The sequence below is a fragment of the Gigantopelta aegis genome, chromosome 11 (assembly GCF_016097555.1).
Source record: "Gigantopelta aegis isolate Gae_Host chromosome 11, Gae_host_genome, whole genome shotgun sequence".
Classification (NCBI taxonomy): Eukaryota; Metazoa; Mollusca; class Gastropoda; order Neomphalida; family Peltospiridae; genus Gigantopelta; species Gigantopelta aegis.
Window position 1 is genome coordinate 27,661,193 of NC_054709.1, and position 19,946 is coordinate 27,681,138.

At 37.9% G+C, this 19,946-nt stretch overlaps 1 protein-coding gene across 5 annotated transcripts in view; it reads right to left on the bottom strand.

Annotated features, from left to right (window-relative positions):
• Window positions 1–19,946, bottom strand: part of LOC121385416 (synaptic vesicular amine transporter-like) — a 46,737-nt gene that overhangs the window by 24,216 nt on the left and 2,575 nt on the right. Inside the window, exons 1-6 of one of the 5 annotated variants that reach the window (XM_041516089.1) lie at window positions 19,756–19,858; window positions 11,579–11,698; window positions 4,201–4,552; window positions 3,457–3,515; window positions 2,066–2,149; window positions 906–998 (exon numbers count right to left, since the gene is read on the bottom strand). In XM_041516089.1, the coding sequence (XP_041372023.1) occupies window positions 906–998; window positions 2,066–2,149; window positions 3,457–3,515; window positions 4,201–4,385 (421 nt within the window). In that variant the 5' untranslated portion in view covers window positions 4,386–4,552; window positions 11,579–11,698; window positions 19,756–19,858. Of the gene's footprint in view, window positions 1–905; window positions 999–2,065; window positions 2,150–3,456; window positions 3,516–4,200; window positions 4,553–4,942; window positions 5,098–11,486; window positions 11,699–19,360; window positions 19,637–19,755; window positions 19,859–19,946 lie in introns of those variants that run through there. The other 4 variants (XM_041516086.1, XM_041516087.1, XM_041516088.1 and 1 more) reach the window with 4 other exon arrangements.

Sequence of the window (19,946 nt, forward strand, 5' to 3'; positions counted from 1 at the left end):
TTAAGGACCACAAAGATTTTGAGAGGAAACCTGCTGTTGCCATTACATGGGCTACTCTCTCCGATTAACAGCAAGGGATCTTTTATTTGCACTTCCCACAGGCAGGATAGCACAAACCATGGCCTTTGTTGAACCAGTTATGGATCACTGGTTGGTGCAAGTGGTTTACACCTACCCATTGAGCCTTGCGGAGCACTCACTTAGGGTTTGGAGTCGGTATCTGGATTAAAAATCCCATGCCTTGACTGGGATCTGAACCCAGTACCTACCAGCCTGTAGACCAATGGCCTAACCACGATGCCACCGAGGCCGGTCCAACTGAAACAGATAGGAAAGAAACATTTTTGCATAAAATACAGCTGAAAAGGTTCATGGAAGGAAGGAAGGAAATGTTTTATTTAACAACACACTCAACTCATTTTATTTACGGTTATATGGTGTCGGACATATGGTTAAGAACCACACAGATATTGAGGGAGGAAACCCACTGTCACCATTTCATGGGCTACTCTTTCCGATTAGCAACAAGGGATCTTTTATATGCACCATCCCATAGAATGGATAGCACATACCACGGCCTTTGATGTACTAGTCGTGGTGCACTGGCTGGAGCGAGAAATAACCCAATGGGTCCACTGACGGGGATCGATCCCAAACCGACCGCGCATCAAGCGAGTGCTTTACCACTGGGCTACGTCCATTGGGCTATTTTTCGAATGTGTCCTTTAATACAACCTTTCCTTCCTTCCTTCCTTTTTCAATATATTTTCTGGGGGCCCTAAAAACTTTGGTCACCACAATCTAGACCCCTGACTGCATAAATTCTTGCATACACATGCCTACATTGTTTTCTTCATAAAGCTAAGACAAAAAGGAAACACTATAAATACTACAAAGTTGCTTACTTAAGACTCCCATGGCTAAACCACCGAGTGCTATTCCCATAGCATTGCCACGCTCTTTGTCATCCACATACTGATCTGCCAGCATCGACATTCCTGAAAAAACAAAAACAAAAAAACCCCCACCTATATCAGGGGCAGATCCTAGAAATATATTTTTGAAGGGGGTGGTCTAAGGGACAAAAGGCACATGGACCATTTTGCGAAAAGGGTAATTGAATTAAATTTTGTCAGAAATAGGCACGTGAATATAATTAGAAGGGACAGGTCCCTTGGTCATCCCACTCCCACACTCACCCCTTTGGATCTGCCTCTGCATATAATACATGTTTGTGTAAAGTGTAGCAAGTTGGAATTCCCGTCCCAGGACTGGCCACTGGCGAAGTCAGAGCTCAGAGCTGGGATGAGCGTACCTGAACCTTTTGGATAGGGGCACGTTAATAGAGTTCCCAGTTCCCAGTTCAAATTCTTGCCTAAAATGTTCACATTAAAGGCATACTCTCTCAGATTTAAGGACCTTATTTCTCTAAAAATGGAGAATAAATAAAAAATTACATTAATTGTTGGAAACCAAATCTAGCTATCGCATCACCTTAACTGAACCATGATGGAGTGAAATCCATGTCAATACTCTCAGCAATTTTAGTTTTTTAATTATGGACCATTGCCATAATTCAATTATTTTTACAAAATATCATTACTAAATGGAGTATGGTAGTTATGAAGATGGTTGAATAAAGTAAAATTTATTGACAAATCAAATTATGTTTGTTCAGGTAATACTTTGTTAGACTATTAAATAGGTGAGTGGTCTGTGACAATATGCCTATAAAAAGCAAACTTATGAACTAGTTATAATGCTGTAACAATAAACAACAAAGATGTAATACACATATCTGCATCCATATGCACTAGAACATCTGTTGTTATTTTACAATAAAACATATCAAAAATAAAATGAATAATTGAAATATTAAATAGACAAAGTCTCAAAGATAAATCTCTTTGTAATTATTAAAAACCTTTTTGGAAAGGCAGTTTTGTATTATTATTATTAATTTTTAATGAAGACGTATTTCTTATTAAGCTCCTGCTAGTGGTAACAACACAGGAATATGTTGTCTACTATCTGTACATTCTAATGTTTTGTATTTATTGCTTACCTGCCACACTGGCACAGGATGATCCGATGCCTTGAACTGCACGAGCAACAAGTAATACTATGTAACTCTCACCAAACGCAAATACTGAAAATATACAGAAATCACTCTTGTATATACTGAGAGGCAATTAATAATATTGTGTAACTCTTACCAAACTCAAATACTGAAAATATACAGAAATCACTTTTGTATATACTGAGAGGCAATTAATAATATTGTGTAACTCGTCCTTCAAGATCTTTGGTGGTCATAAAACCTACTGTAATACTGAACTACCAGTTGTGATGTTTGCCCAATTAATTCACTATTATCATATAACCATTCCCCACAGCTAATATACATTACAATTTTGGCAATTGTACATGTAACTTCTTAGTAGAGTTCCCCTACTTTTTTTGAAGACTATATATACAAGCCTCTAGGGAGAAAAATTGGTGTAAACCAGTTAGGATACATGTACGGTATCTGTTAAACAAAAACAAATTCTGTTAACCCATTTTGTTTTGGCAAAAAACACAATGATAATTTAAACACTTGTCTTAATTTTTTTTATGAAAATGAAACTTGGATTAGACAGAACTAGACATAGCCAACAATATGCAAAAAAAAAAAAAAAAAAAAAAAAAAGATTGTTTTTGATAGTTTCAGACGCATTTCTGTGTATTTTAAATTATGTACGTAGTGTTATCGCTGCTCTATTTAAACGGGGTGGCCCGCTCCGCTATTGCATTTTGCAGCCCTCCTTTCACGACATTAGGGGATCACTTTACAAACATCTTTATTATTTTTCGTGTATCTTGAAATCTTTATTAAAATAATAATATTAAAACTTTGATCCATTCAGCAAAACCGAAACTGCCCGTGAATGTCAGACCGATAACATATATTGTTCAATTAAAAGACGAGTCTGCTTTTATTTCATATAAAAAAACAAATTGCACTTTTTTGTTGGCAAAATAAGGAGTGTGTTCTTCCACAAAGTCTACCAACACATAACAATATGGTAACCAAACTCTCCCCCCCCCCCCCCTTTTTTTTTTTTTTTTTTTTAATTTTCACCCAGGGAGAACACTGGTATGTATGTATGTATATAAAGTGAAATCCCTCTAAACCAGACACCCTTGGGACTAAGTAAAATGTCTGGTTTTTAGAGGTATCCGGTTTAGAGAGCTTACATTGTTTACTGATTTTTAAAAAAGAACCGTTAAAAATGTCTGCTTGTGAGAGTATTCCAGTTTACAGAGGGTCCGGTTTTGAGAGAATTCTGGTTTATAGAGGGCCCGGTTTTGAGAGAATTCTGGTTTACAGAGGGTCCGGTTTTGAGAGGTTTCACTTTATGTACATACATGTCTGTAATAATAAAGAATACAAATAAAATTATCTTTACTCACCCACAGTGGATACCAGTATGATTACCAGTCCCACAATCAACGGTATGTTGTAACCGATTCTGAAAAGTAATTAAAAATAGTATTTAAATTGGGTAATATAGTATAGAAGGAAGGAAACAAATTTGTTTTGTTTAACGACACCACTAGAGCACAATGATTTATTAATCATCGACTATTGGATATCAAACATATGATCATTTTTGACAGTCATAGAGAGGAAACCCGCTACATTTTTCCATTAGTAGCAAGGGATCTTTTATATACACCATCCCACAGACATGGTAGTACATACCACAGCCTTTGATATGCCAGTCGTGGTGCACTGGCTGGAATGAAAAATAGCCCAATGGGCCCACCTTGTTGAACCAGTTATGGACCACTGATCCATAACTGGTTCAACAAGGCCATGGTTTGTGTTATCCTGCCTGTGGGAAGCGCAAATAAAAGATCCCTTGCTGCTAATCGGAAAGAATAGCCCATGTAGTGGCGACAGCGGGTTTTCTCTCAAAATCTGTGTGGTCCTTAACCATATGTCTGACGCCATATAACCGTAAATAAAATGTGTTGAGTGCGTCGTTAAATAAACCATTTCCTTCCTTCCTTCCAATAGCCGATGATTAATAAATCAATTTGTTCTAGTGGTGTCCTTAAACAAAACAAACTTCAAATCTTACTTATTACTGTGATATACCGGTATGAAGGATATTTAAAAAAAAAGAAAAAAAAGAGTCAACAGGTTCCTACCTATTAGTTATGGGACCTATAAACGGGTTAACCAACAACTGGATAATCGCCTTCGAAGCGAGCAGGAGTCCAACTTGTATATTTTGATCTGCAAATGGCTCTTGGTCATTTTCGGGTTTCGTTTGGTTTGATAGATCTGACATATTTCCAGTGAAGTTAACACAGAGTGGATGAGATGTATGCATGACGTAATGACGAAGTACGTTTGAAATCCCTTGGCCGTCCTGGCTGGCGTTAGAGGCTGCAGACAAAGACCTCGACACACAAGTATAATTTATGTTGGAAACAGAACTCAATAAGGCCGCTTTCCTGGTATTTTCTATTTGTCTGAGAAAGTTTGGAATAATTGGAACTGAAAAAGAAAAAAAAAAAGAAAAACAAGAAACATGATGGTTAATAATAGCTACAATAATGACAACTATATAGGTTGTACTGTACCAAATAAAATTTGATTTTAATAAGTTAATTTGATTTCTATCAATATTTTCCCATCCCTTCTTTATTCTAGCAATATTAAAGTTGACAAACGATTAAAAAATAATGCAATGTTTCATAAAGTTGTCTTAATATAAAAAGATATATATAAAAAAAAAAATAATAATAAAAAAAAAAAAAATCCCATAGGCGACCATGTTAACGTTTGTGTTTAAAAACACTGCATTCAATATATCAACCAAATGATGACCCATAAATATTAGTACTACAACCCGTACCTCAAAGTATTAACTGCAGAAAATGGTACCTTTCACGGCTTATTTTCAGTACAACACCCCTACTAGTTTCACATCAAGTTTTAGTAGGGGCAGGATGTAGCCCAGTGGTAGAGCACTCGCACGGTCGGTCTGGGATCAATCCCCGTCGGTGGGCCCATTGGACTATTTCTCGTTCCAGCCAGTGCACCACGACTGGTATATCAAAAGCCGTGGTATGTGCTATCCTGTCTGTGGGATGATGCATATAAAAGATCCCTTGCTGCTAATGAAAAAATGTAGCAGGATTCATTTATGTGACTGTACAAAATTACCATATGTTTGACATCCAATAGCCAATGATTAATAAATCAAAGTGCTCTAGTGGTGTCATTAAACAAAACAAAATTTTAAAACAAAACTTTTTTTAAATTTTGAGTACTTTTTTTTACAGGTAACCCGTACATGTTTTAAGCACAAGGCTACTTGACACCGTGGTACTAGTTGAAACAAAATTGCATACATTTTTAGCTCAGATGAAACTAATATTTTTTTTTAAACCATCACACTCTCACATTTATAACCAATCACAGGACTTGTAGTGTTAACTTCTCTATCGAACGTGTTTTGGTGCACAATGAACTTTGACCCAGCTGGAAGTTATTTGATTTATTACTACCTATAATGACAATTACTCCTTCCCTCCATCCATCTGCTCAGAATTTGTCCACTAAACTACCCACCTTAAAGTTTGTTTTGTTTAATGACACCACTAGAGCACATTGAATCATGGGCTATTAGATGTCACACATTTGGCATAATTCTAACAAGGGATTATTTTATATGCACCATCCCACAGACAGTATAGCATATACCACAACCTTTGATATACCAATTGTCATCCCACAGACAGTATAGCATATACCACAACCTTTGATATACCAACTGTCATCTCACACACAGTATAGCATATACCACAACCTTTGATATACCAACTGTCATCCCACACACAGTATAGCATATACCACAACCTTTGATATACCAACTGTCATCCCACACAGTATAGCATATACCACAACCTTTGATATACCAACTGTCATCCCACACACAGTATAGCATATACCACAACCTTTGATATACCAACTGTCATCCCACACACAGTATAGCATATACCACAACCTTTGATATACCAACTGTCATCCCACAGACAGTATAGCATATACCACAACCTTTGATATAGCATATCCCACCACAACCTTTGATATACCAATTGTCATCCCACAGACAGTATAGCATATACCACAACCTTTGATATACCAACTGTCATCCCACAGACAGTATAGCATATACCACAACCTTTGATATACCAATTGTCATCCCACAGACAGTATAGCATATACCACAACCTTTGATATACCAACTGTCATCCCACAGACAGTATAGCATATACCACAACCTTTGATATACCAATTGTCATCCCACAGACAGTATAGCATATACCACAACCTTTGATATACCAACTGTCATCCCATAGCAGACAGTATAGCATATACCACAACCTTTGATATACCAATTGTCATCCCACAGACAGTATAGCATATACCACAACCTTTGATATACCAATTGTCATCCCACAGACAGTATAGCATATACCACAACCTTTGATATACCAATTGTCATCCCACAGACAGTATAGCATATACCACAACCTTTGATATACCAATTGTCATCCCACAGACAGTATAGCATATACCACAACCTTTGATATACCAACTGTCATCCCACAGACAGTATAGCATATACCACAACCTTTGATATACCAATTGTCATCCCACACACAGTATAGCATATACCACAACCTTTGATATACCAATTGTCATCCCACACACAGTATAGCATATACCACAACCTTTCACACAGTATAGCATATACCACAACCTTTGATATACCAATTGTCATCCCACACACAGTATAGCATATACCACAACCTTTGATATACCAATTGTCATCCCACACACAGTATAGCATATACCACAACCTTTGATATACCAATTGTCATCCCACACACAGTATAGCATATACCACAACCTTTGATATACCAATTGTCATCCCACAGACAGTATAGCATATACCACAACCTTTGATATACCAACTGTCATCCCACAGACAGTATAGCATATACCACAACCTTTGATATACCAACTGTCATCCCACACACAGTATAGCATATACCACAACCTTTGATATACCAACTGTCATCCCACAGACAGTATAGCATATACCACAACCTTTGATATACCAACTGTCATCCCACAGACAATATAGCATATACCACAACCTTTGATATACCAACTGTCATCCCACAGACAATATAGCATATACCACAACCTTTGATATACCAACTGTCATCCCACAGACAGTATAGCATATACCACAACCTTTGATATACCAACTGTCATCCCACAGACAGTATAGCATATACCACAACCTTTGATATACCAACTGTCATCCCACAGACAGTATAGCATATACCACAACCTTTGATATACCAACTGTCATCCCACAGACAGTATAGCATATACCACAACCTTTGATATACCAACTGTCATCCCACAGACAGTATAGCATATACCACAACCTTTGATATACCAACTGTCATCCCACAGACAGTATAGCATATACCACAACCTTTGATATACCAATTGTCATCCCACACACAGTATAGCATATACCACAACCTTTCACACAGTATAGCATATACCACAACCTTTGATATACCAATTGTCATCCCACAGACAGTATAGCATATACCACAATCTTTGATATACCAATTGTGGTGCACTGGCTAGATCGAAAAATAGCCTAATGGGCCCACCGAACACAGGTATCCCCAAACGTTATATAATAAGAATATATATGTAACTATAGTATATGTACTATAGTAGTGTCGGAAATAAAATAAAAATTATTTTCGTCAATTATTTCTTTCATATTAAACTGACAAGTAAATATTTTGTAAGTACCTATTTCATGATACTCTACCTAATTTAGCATTTTCTTGTTTGGGCTCTCACTGATGTTCAAGGTGGTGTTTACTCTTGAAATTAAAATTAAGATGTTTGTAAACAGGAGATGTGTGACCTTTATTGGAACAGACTATAACACATTTTGATGATATGTGTCAATTTCACTTACCCTTAAAGGTAGAGTCTACTCCAACAAGAGCCTTATGTGTTGGAAAGATGCATACCCAGACCACCAACACATACTGACACTTTAGCAAATTAAAAACTCGTAATTTTAGAGTTAATAAAAAAACCATGATTATTCCTGCTAACTGGGGGGCAGCCATTTTGTTTCATTTTTGTGACGTCCGGTGGGATAGCTTGGGGCGAAGTGACGTCAGCTCCTGACCATCTCCTGTATGTACAGTGTAAACAAAAGCAGTAATTTTCGACAAGGCGCTTTTCTTTGATCAACCTGACTTGTAAAACAGCATAAATATATTTCAAGTTGCATTAACGGAACAAAATGGGGTTATAGTATTTTTCTCTGTTAAATAATCCAAAGGAAAAATGTACACTACTAGGCCTATTGATATGCTACATTCGGAGCAAAAACGACAACCTACGATAACCAAGTGATAATTTTCTTTTCTTTGGGACTATGTAATTGGTCAGTTCTGTGGTTTTAGATGGAAAAGTCTACTTAATCAATAGTTTTACAGAACTATTTACAGTAATAAACTGTGTCTATTACCATTTTAGGGGCGACAGGTAATATGCCACAATACCGGTATGTATTTTTGTGTCTAGACAGCGTCAATTAATTGGCCCGTCTGGTTACCAATCAAATACACACCTGCCAATCAGGAATCACAGGTAGAAGCAACTAACAGCATAGACCAATTAACTAAGAAAACACTCCGTGTAGCATTTCAGTGCGTAGGTTAATGCATGGACAAAACATTGTTAATTATTTCACATAGTTGTGTAGCCACTTTGACAATGGTATTTTATTTTGTATTGAAAAATAATATATATAGTGCTGGATATACTTATTGCTGGCTTACTGGGATGTGTATTATTACAGAACATTGCAATATATGACTATTTATCATCCCACAAAAACCAGGTAGATTGTGTTTCTCTAGTTCTAAGACTCATTCCTGACGTTACGCGTTAAGTATTACGTAACCACCAGCTCGCCAGAGGGCATACTCACTGATTTTATTAATTAACTATACAATTATACTTGTTGATATTAAGCAATATGGTGCATTATATATTGTTGAATATGCATACCAGGCCAAATGCCTTAATTGTCCCTTCCTTTAAACAAACTTTTAATTTAAAACTGCAAATTAACTGATTATTTTGAATTGCAGCATAAATTATTAATTATGACCAGCATATTTAGTGAATATAAATTCAATATAAGTACATTAGAAATTTACACAATCTTGCAACCACTTAAAGGTGCTATATCACAGTTATATGTGAGCATTTGTTTGTGATAAAGATTCTCCAATAAAAATTTATTTTCTACTTGTAGATAAAATTATTTCCTATAATCATTTATGGGCATATAATTAATGGTGTAGTTTTTAAATGTTAAAGCAAAAATTAATAAAAACATGATTTGCAATAGCTGTCATTATGCAACTTTGAGATAGCACCTTTAATAACAGTATAATAGATCACAAACTCAAAATGGTTTTTGACAGTTTTGCTCAAAAGTTACTTATAAATGTCTACAAATATTTGTTTTGGAGAGGAATAGGGGTAAACTGTCATCAGAAACAGTCCCTCATATATTGTAACAGCAATGAAATTGACACATTGACCAAAATTTGTTATAGTCTCTTCCAATAAAGTGCACAAATCACCTGTTTACTGACATCTTTCTTTTCATTTCAAGAGTAAACACCACCTGTACATCAATGAGAGCCAAAACAAGTAAATGTTAAATTAGGTAGACAATAATTAAATAGATATTTACATAAAATTTACTTGTCTGTTTAATATGTAAGAAATAATTGACGAAAATCATTTTTATTCTATTTCCGACTGTACTTTAGGAGTTTCTGTTGGGGGGGGGGGGGAGGGGGGATGTAGCCCAGTGGTAAAGAACTCGCCTGATGCACGGTCAGTCTAGGATCGATCTCTGTCAGTGGGCCCATTGGGCTATTTGTCATTTCAGTCAGTGCACCACGAATTATATATCAAAAACCGTGGTATGTGCTATCCTGTCTGTGGGATGGTGCATATAAAAGATCCCTTTCTGCTACTCGAAAAGAATAGCCCATGAAGTGGCGACAGCGGGTTTCCTCTCTCAATATCTGTGTGGTCCTTAACCATATGTCCGATGCCATATAACCTTAAATGAAATGTGTTGAGTGCGTTGTTAAATAAAACATGTCCTTCCTTCCACTAGTTTCATATTCGAACCCAGGGGTGGTTCCCTTGTTTGTTAGGTGTTTTTTTAGGAAAACTAAGGCAAAAAAGCACATGGACCTGCAACTCTTAAAAAAGGCAACCAAATGAGTTCTTTTTTCAGCCAGAAAAAAAAGGACCCTTGAATATATTTAGAGGATTCGGGAACTCCTGGTTCCCTGGATCCACCGCTGAAACCCCCAGGGTCCCAATCACACTACAACCCTGGGCCCCGTTTTACAAGGAAGGAAATGTTTTATTTATCCAACCAGTGCACCACAACTGGTATAACAAAGATTGGGGAATGTACTACCTTGTCTGTGGGATGGTGAATATAAAAGATCCCTTGCTGTTATTGAAAAGAGTAGACAGTGGGTTTCGTCTCTCAATATCTGTGTGGCCCTTAACCATATGTCCGACGCCATATTGCTGTAAATAAAATGTGTTGAGTGCGTCGTTAAATAAAACATTTCCTTCCTTGTAAAATGGTATATCAAAGGCCATGGTATGTGCTATCCTGTCTGTGGGATGGTGCATATAAAAGGGCTCTTGCTGCATTAGAAAAAATGTAGTGGGTTTCCTCTGATGACTCTGTGTCAGAATTACCATATGTTTGACATCCAATAGCCAATGATTAATTAACGGTGCTGACCTTAGTTCAGCCTGAAGCTACAAACACATTTGGATATGGTTATAACAGAGAGAAGCTAAAGTCTGTGATATTTAAACAGGGAAATACCGTCTAAAAATAACTAGAACTTGTCTCATTAACCGTTACTTCTTAGACGAACATGCATTTTTAAAAACTAGGATATGTCGCTTTAATCAATGTGCTCTAGTAGTGTTGTTAAACAAAATTCCAACCAGTGCACCACGACTGATATATCAAAGGCAGTGATATGTGCTGTTCTGTCTGTGGGAAAGTGCATATAAAAGACCCTTTGCTGCTTATCAGAAAGAGTAGCCTATGTGGTGGCAGCGGGTTTCCTCTAAAGAAATATGTCAGAATTACCATATGTTTGACATCCAACAGCTGATGATTAATTAATCAATGTTCTCTAGTGGTGTCGTTAAACAAAACAACTTTTTTTTTTTTTTTTTCTAAGGTGATCTTAGTGCTAAGATCGAGTCTTAAAACGGAACCCAGCTGAAATATACCTACCAACAGTGGTGAGAAGCATGTTGTCCAGCAACAGTGTGACATACACTATGAGGAGCACTAATCTGCGTGACTGACGACACCGACTTACGCACCCAGATAGACTGGACATCGAGAAGTAGTCCGCTACAGACATGGTGGACAGGAAATCCTTGATCAAAATCATCAACAGCGTAGTCTATCGCCGTCACTTCGTATGAACTTACACATCAAGTCTGCAAAAAGAGGAAAGATTTCTGCCTGTTACTTCCCCCCATTATATTGATACATGTATGTATAAAGAGGGAACCTCACCCTAACCCAAAAACTAACCCTATAACCCTAACTCTAACCCTAACTCTAAGCCTAACTCTAAGCCTATAACCCTAACTCAAAACCTATAACCCTAACTCTAAGCCTATAACCTAACTCTATAACCCTAACTCTAAGCCTAACCCTAACTCTAACCCTATAACCCTAACTCTAACCTTATAACCCTAACTCTAAGCCTATAACCCTAACTCTAACCCTATAACCCTAACTCTAATCCTATAACCCTAACTCTAATCCTATAACCCTAACTCTAACCCTATAACCCTAACTCTAACCCTATAACCCTAACTCTAACCCTATCTCTAACCCTATCACCCTAACTCTAACCCTATAACCCTAACTCTATAACCCTAACTCGAACCCTATAACCCTAACTCTATAACCCTAACTCTAAGCCTAACTCTAATCCTATAACCCTAACTCTAAGCCTAACCCAAAAACTAACCCTTTAACCCTAACTCTAAGCCTAACCATAACTCTAATCCTATAACCCTAACTCTAAGCCTAACCCTAACTCTAACCCTAACTCTAAGCCTAACCCAAAAATTAACCCTATAACCCTAACTCTAAGCCTAACCCTATAACCCTAAGCCTAACCCAAAAATTAACCCTATAATCCTAACTCTAAGCATAACCCTAACTCTATAACCCTAACTCTAAGCCTAACTCTAACCCTATAGCCCTAACTCTAACTTATAACCCTAACTCCTAACCCTAACTCTAACCCTAAAACTAACCCTAACCCACTAACCCTAAACCTAAAACTAACCCTAAATCTAACCCTAAATTTAACCCTAACCCACTAACCCTAAACTCTAACCCTAAAATTAACCCTAACCCTAAAACTAACCCTAATCCTAAACCTAACAAAAGGGGGGTAACGGTTGGATATTTTACCCAATAAGAAAGTTAAAAGTGTGTTTTTGTTTAACAACATTACTAGAGCACATTTACTGATTTATCATCAGCTATTCGATGTCAAATATTTTGTGATTTGTACCACGCTTTGGTGTCGGTCCCTTTGATTTTACCCGTGGTGTATCCCATAGTTAGACCACGGGCATGTCTGACCTAAATTTTAGCAACTGCTGAATGGCTGAAGAAAGCTACGCCTACAGGTCATATATAGTTCAGCAGGAAGTAAATTAGAACATTGTTTTAAAAAGTAACACTTTCACTAACATTAGTAATAAAGTTACAATATAAATCTGTAAATATAAAATAATTTTAAAAACCCCAACAAACAAACAGAAAATAAATATTAAATAGTTCATATTTTCCATTACATTACTTTATCAGTTGCAACATTTAAAAAGGACACCTCCTGTATTGACGGAGTTAGCAGTGTTAAAAAAAAGAAAGAAATGGTTTATTTAATGACGCACTCAACACATTTTATTTACGGTTATATGGTGTCAGACATATGGTTAAGGACCATACAGACTTTGAGAGGAAACCCACTGTCGCCACTACATGGGCTACTCTTTCCGATTAGCAGCAAGGGATCTTTTATTTGCGCTTCCCACAGGCAGGACAGCACAAACCATGGCCTTTGTTGAACCAGTTATGGATCACTGGTCGGTGCAAGTGGTTTACACATACCCATTGAGCCTTGCAGAGCACTCACTCGGTTTGGAGTCGGTATCTGGATTAAAAATCCCATGCCTCGACTGGGATCCGAACCCAGTACCTACCAGCCTGTAGACCGATGGCCTACCACGATGCCACCAAGGCCGGTCAGTGTTAAAAAGGACGTCTATAGCAAGAGGTCATGGCACACTACCCACTTTTCCATGTTACACTGTTCAGAAGGCTTTATGCTAAGCGCATACCGGCCCGACAAGACGGTCTTGTCGGCGATAACGCCAACGTTTTTTCAGCGCACACCAAGCCGACGCGATTGTCGAAGCTCAATAAAATTGGGGTGGAAATACTTTTGTGTTGTTCAAAATGGTGCGATTTGCAAGAAAGCTACTTTTGCTTCTGCTTTCACTTCTTGCTATGCTGGTGGTACGGAGGCGGCGTCGTCGACAAACAGACGAAAAGGAAAGTGTGGGTGCGGCCACGCATTTTAATGAGGGAAGAAGAAGGAGCATATAAGACACTTAATACCTGGGTTAAAACACCATGAGATCCCAGCGTTACTAACGTATACTAACGTTTTTAGAATGCCCCTTGACATTTTTTAATGCTTAGTAAATTCTATCTCCCCAATAACAGAGAGGTCCGACACAAACTACAGAAAAGCTATTAGCCCAGGAAAACGACTTGCTGTGACCCTTCGGTTTTTGAGTGCTGTGTATTGTGAAGGGACGATTTAACAGGGTTTTCAGAGGATTGTGTTGGGAGATGACGGTTGCCATGAGCGAACAATGTAGGCCACATAATATTTCCAAAAACTGTACATAACATGCAGACCCGTACGCAGGGGGGTGGGGGTGCGACGGGTGTGTACGCACCCCCCCCCCAATTACTAAAGGTCCACTTTTCTCTATTAAATTTAAATAACGTTACGTAATCGTTGTTGTTTTGAGGGGTTATTTTTATGTTGATTGGTCCCATCACGAGCAATTCGCACCCACCCATTAAAAATCATGCATACGGGCTTGACATGTAGCCTAAACACCCCATAAATACAACCCTGTCTATTACAATCTCTTCCCATATTCTAAATTATCTATGAAATAAACTCACAATAAAGAATGTTATTAGTTTTAAACTATAGAAAATTATCCATATATATTTTTGTTTATGCCAACATTTACCATGAAAGTATTGTCGAGGTGAAGAATCATTGCACTAATTTTACATCAGCATTAGGCTATATTAAAGGTAGGGTCAACTCAAACAAGAGCCTTATGTGTTGGAAAGATGCATACCCGGACCACCAAGACATACTGACACTTTAACAAATGAAAAATGCGTAATTTTAGAGTTAATAAAAAAACATGATTATTCCTGCTAACTGGGGGCAGCCATTTTGTTTCGTTTTTGTGACGACCGGTAGTATAGCTTAGTGCGAAGTGACGTCAGCTCCGTCCATCTCCTCTTAAGTACAGTGTAAACAAACGCATTAATTTACGACAAGGCGCTTCGCTTTCATTAACCTGATTTGTAAAACAACATAAATGACTTGATAGTATAATAAACTATTTAACTAAATATATTTCAATTTGCATCAATAGAACGAATTGCATATTGCATATTATTAGGTCTATTGGTAGGGTACGTTCGAGCAAAAACGACCACTCAAGATACCAAAGTGATACTTTTCTTTTCTTTGGGATGACGTAATTGGTCAGTTTTGTGATTTTAGATGGGAAAGTCTACTTAATCAAGGGTTTTACAGAATTACTTACAGTAATAAAGCAGGCGGCTGATAATGCGCATTGCGATTGGAGGGGTATCCATGCGGTTACCACACAATACCCTGTGATCTTAATAAAAGAAGCACGTCTTTTTAGTGTGTCTAGACAGTGTCTGGGGACCATCTAAATGTACCTGCCAATCAGGAACCACAGGTATAGGCCACGGAAAGAAAATACCAATTAACCAAGAAAACACTCCGATTATTATTTCAGTACATGGATTAATTTATGTAAACCATAATACAGTTATTTCAACACTTTGACAATGGTAGTTTATTTTGTATTGAAAAATAATATATAATTGTTGTTGGCTTACTGGGATGAGTATTATTACAGAACACTGCGATGCATTCACAAAAATCAGATATGTTTTGTTTCTTCAATTCGAAGACTAATTCCTGACGTGACACGTTAGGTATTATGTAACCACCAGCTCGCCAGAGGGCGTATTCACTGGGATGGTACAAAATGGCTGCGCCCGTTATATATAATAGCCATCACATTTAACCATTTTATTAATTAACTATACCATTATACTTGTTGATATTAAGCAATAATGTGCATTATATATCGTTGAATATGCATACCAGGCCAAATGCCTTAATTGTCCTCTCCTTTAATTTGGTTGATATATAATACATGTATATTTATTTCTAGGGACATATAAGTGCCTTTCATATCTGTTTCAAGTTGGAGCGATGACAATTGGGCAGTTTGTTCCTGAAGTTTGTCAAGCAATCTATGATGTCTTAAAAGACACATACATGAAGGTAAGTATATAATAACACTCGAAGCAACACATTTAAAACAAACTATTTAATTCCAAACGTATCATGGTGAAATATATAACATACAATTATTTTGTGTTTCGGTCGTAACTGAAAGCAAATTAACTTTATGTGTGCAGTCATGTATATTTATTTTTAAAATGACTATACACTGTGTTCATTATAAAAAGAAATAGCATTCAATTCGTGAACTTTGATGAACAATCCCAATAAAATCACATTAATCACTTCAATACTCCTCGTCGAGCATAGCTGTAAACGAGGTCTGTCCAGTAGAGCCATAAGGCTGTGTATTTTTTTTAAATCCACAGTTAGGACAATGGCTAGAGTCGCGGTTATGACCACATCCTGCCGAGATATTCTGAACTGGGGTGAAACCTTGTGGTACTGGCAGTTGTCCTTCTGAGACCTGTATGTTACTACTAGGATGTCCTCCGGTATTTGCTCCCAACATACCTATGTTGGCCCTAAACACCACCTGATCTATTTCATTTTGTGCTGTGAGAAGTGTCAGCAATCTGTTTTAACTTTCTACCCAAATGTTTGACATAAATGTCAATGTCATCTTCCTCTGTTTTATCTCGAGTGCCAAATAGTTTTATTATATTTGTTATAGTCATCATTAACTGTATTTAATTTAAAATTCAAAATATGGCGTATATCGGTAAATTTCATACATTTCCACAATATTTTGCTTATACTCTCTTCAAACATGACAAATTTATTGCCACTTAACATGTATTTACATACACCAAAAATGTCTATCCCTACTGTATAAAAGATACATTTTTATATAGTAGGGATCGAAATTTTTGGTATATGTAAATACATGTTAAGTGGCAATAAATTTGTTATATATGAAGTGAGTATGAGCAAAATATTGCAGAAATTTATCAAGTTTACCGATTATTTTTATTTTTTTTATTAATGTATACTAATCTGTGTAAAGTGCCTGTGCACACTCCCCCCCCCCCCTCCCCCCGTGTATGGACCTGCTTGCCCATACGGGTCATGCCCTTCTCTGGCATAAAACATTCAAATGGTGTATCGAAATCGGTGGTAGAAACTGACAAATAGGGCTAGTTTGTGGATATTGCATAAAAACCCCAACATTTAATTGTTCATGGCCTCAATGACGTATTCACTTACGTCATGCGTCTCAGAACTGTTGACATGTGTCTGACCAAAAACGTCATATGTTTTTTTAGGTGTACTTCCTTTCCTGTTCATTGAACAGGAGTGGTAACAAGGAAATATTTCATACAAAAGGTACGTTGACAGGTTCACAAATGGTACCATGTAAAACTTGCATGAAAAATGTCAATTAAAAGTAGCCACGCTTTTTTTTCTTTAGTGGTGAAAAACAAAAAATGATCAAAAGGAAATTTTTTTATGGGAGGGGGACGTCCTTGTCAAAACTGTGTGTGTGTGTGTGGACCTGCCTGCCCATGCGGGTCATGCCCTTCTCTGGCATAAAACATTCAATCAGTGTATCGAAATCAGTAGTAGCAACGCGTGTGTGTGTGTGGTCTCAGGTAATCAGGGTGTGTTGTATTGTACAACTGAGGCTTCTGCCTCCACAGTTCAATTAGTTCGCTCTCTGTTTCGGAATTGAACCAAGCCGCCATCTTGACTGATATCACATGATCCGATGTTGTGCAGTGATTGGTGAGCATAGCGTCGACGATCGCATCCGACTGAAATGCAGCGCAGACAAAGAATACAGCCGACAATCGAGTCTTTTCTCAGTGCACACTATTTTAATCGGCCCAAAACAAGTGATTAGTGACAACAATTTAGTTCGCTGCTAGTGCACACCAACCCAACAAGACTATCGAGTTGGCGTTATCGCCGACAAGACTGTCTTGTCGGGCCAGTGTGCGCTTAGCATTAAATGCATTTGAACACCTAAAATTCTAAATGTTCTGGGGGAACATTCCTGGGCCCACAAATACATGTATTTTGATCCACAGACATTCGCCCAACCCCCGACCCCATTTTCAAATACATTCTGCAGGCCCTGTGTAAATCTTGAAAAGTAACCCTACCCCAAATTACCTGTCAAATATATACAAATGTATTTATCTGTTATTATTATATACATGACGAAAAGACAGTGTGGGTGCCTTCCCCACGTATGGGTATCTCTCAATATAAAATCATGGCCAAGCTCATGCCAAAATTCACCAACATATATATTATCTACAGGGTAATTATCAAGCTGAGCAATATATTACGTTCTCCACAAAAAAAACCCCAATAAATGCATTGTATTCACCTGCTAAAAAAAAAAATTCCGGGGCACTTCAAATTTCGAGGAGGGGTTACGCAGCACTGTCTCCTTGTATGCCTATCTGCGTCTGTAATGTCAGATGAATTAGTATTTCCGACATGTTTCTCCGTATAGGCTAATCGAAGCCAGTACTCCAAGGTGGTCCCAATAAATTCCAATAAATTGCAAAAACACACACATTTTCTACGTCTGATTAGGACTACAAAGCAAGGTGAAATGTACCCACTAAAATTAAATTGTAAAACTTCTTTCTTTGTGACCATGGTGACATCATGAAGGCATGGTAATGGGGGCATATGGTACAAGCTAGTTACCTCATCCATCACTTGAGATTCATCTAGTTAGACAACGATTATTTGCGGCCGTTGAGTGACGGGTGTAATAGATCTCGGGCACAAACGATCTGAAATTGGCTGCAAACTGCTCGCCTCCACGCACGGCACCCATATGTTGGAACCATTTTGACCCAATTTCATCGACGACAAAATCAACTGTGGGCACAACGCCACTTGCGATGGACTTGAAGAGTTGTGTTTAGTGATTTGCCGGGTTTGGAGATGACGTGGTAAGCATCATGCTCAGTGTTGTGTCAGTGAAGTTGACAGATTCGGAGGTGGAAGTGTAATGGTTTGGAGTGCTTTCTGTGGAAATGGCCGTTCTCGACTTCTTGTCATCCATGGCAACCTCAACGTTGCTGCATACCACGACCAGGTGCTGGCCCAACCTGAATCCCATCAAGCATGTCTGGGATGTGCCGGGAAGATGCCTGTGCACTTTCAGGAACCCTCCACAGACTTTGCAGGAACTTGGTGCCTCATTAGTGGAACAATGGCGCCATATCCCATTGTGGGTACACATGGAGGGCATACGCACTACTGAGCCTGCGATTTCATCATACGACCCTGCTTGACTGTTTGTGGTTTTGACGAATGCTGCTGGCATATCAAACAGATTTTTGACTCCGCATTTATTCCTATTCTTTCTTTGGACATCATACAATTAAAAAAATACCTTATTTAACACGTTCTTCTGTCATATTTGCTAATTAGCCAAGATGAAACGGTTGTGAATTTTATTTGACTCAGTATATATTGAACAGACAATGACCCCTCTTACCTTTTAAATACACACCTTGAGGCCCCAAGTCCAGGCCCTCGAAGACATCGAACTGACAATAGCCTCTACTCCCTTCTAAATACACACCTTGAGGCCTCAAGTTCAGGCCCTCTAAGACATCGAACTGACAATAGCCTCTCCTCCCTTCTAAATACACACCTCGAGGCCCCAAGTTCAGGCCCTCATATACATCGAACAATGGCCTCTCCTCCTTTCTAAATACACACCTCGAGGCCCCAAGTTCAGGCCCTCAAATACATTGAACAATGGCCTCTCCTCCTTTCTAAATACACACCTCGAGGCCCCAAGTTCAGGCCCTCATATACATCGAACAATGGCCCCTCCCTTTTAAATACACACCTTGAAGCCCTGGACTAAAGAAAATATTTACTTACGATATGGAATTGAAGAATTACACTGAAGTACAAGGAACATGTAATTAACAAATATTGTCAATTATGAATTACCAAATTCCACCTGCCTCACACAAATCGATAAGTTTGATTGTATAGTGACAAGGAAAGAGTAAGCAATAACGAATGCCTATTAACATTTCGATTGAATATCAGAGATCATGTATAACCTA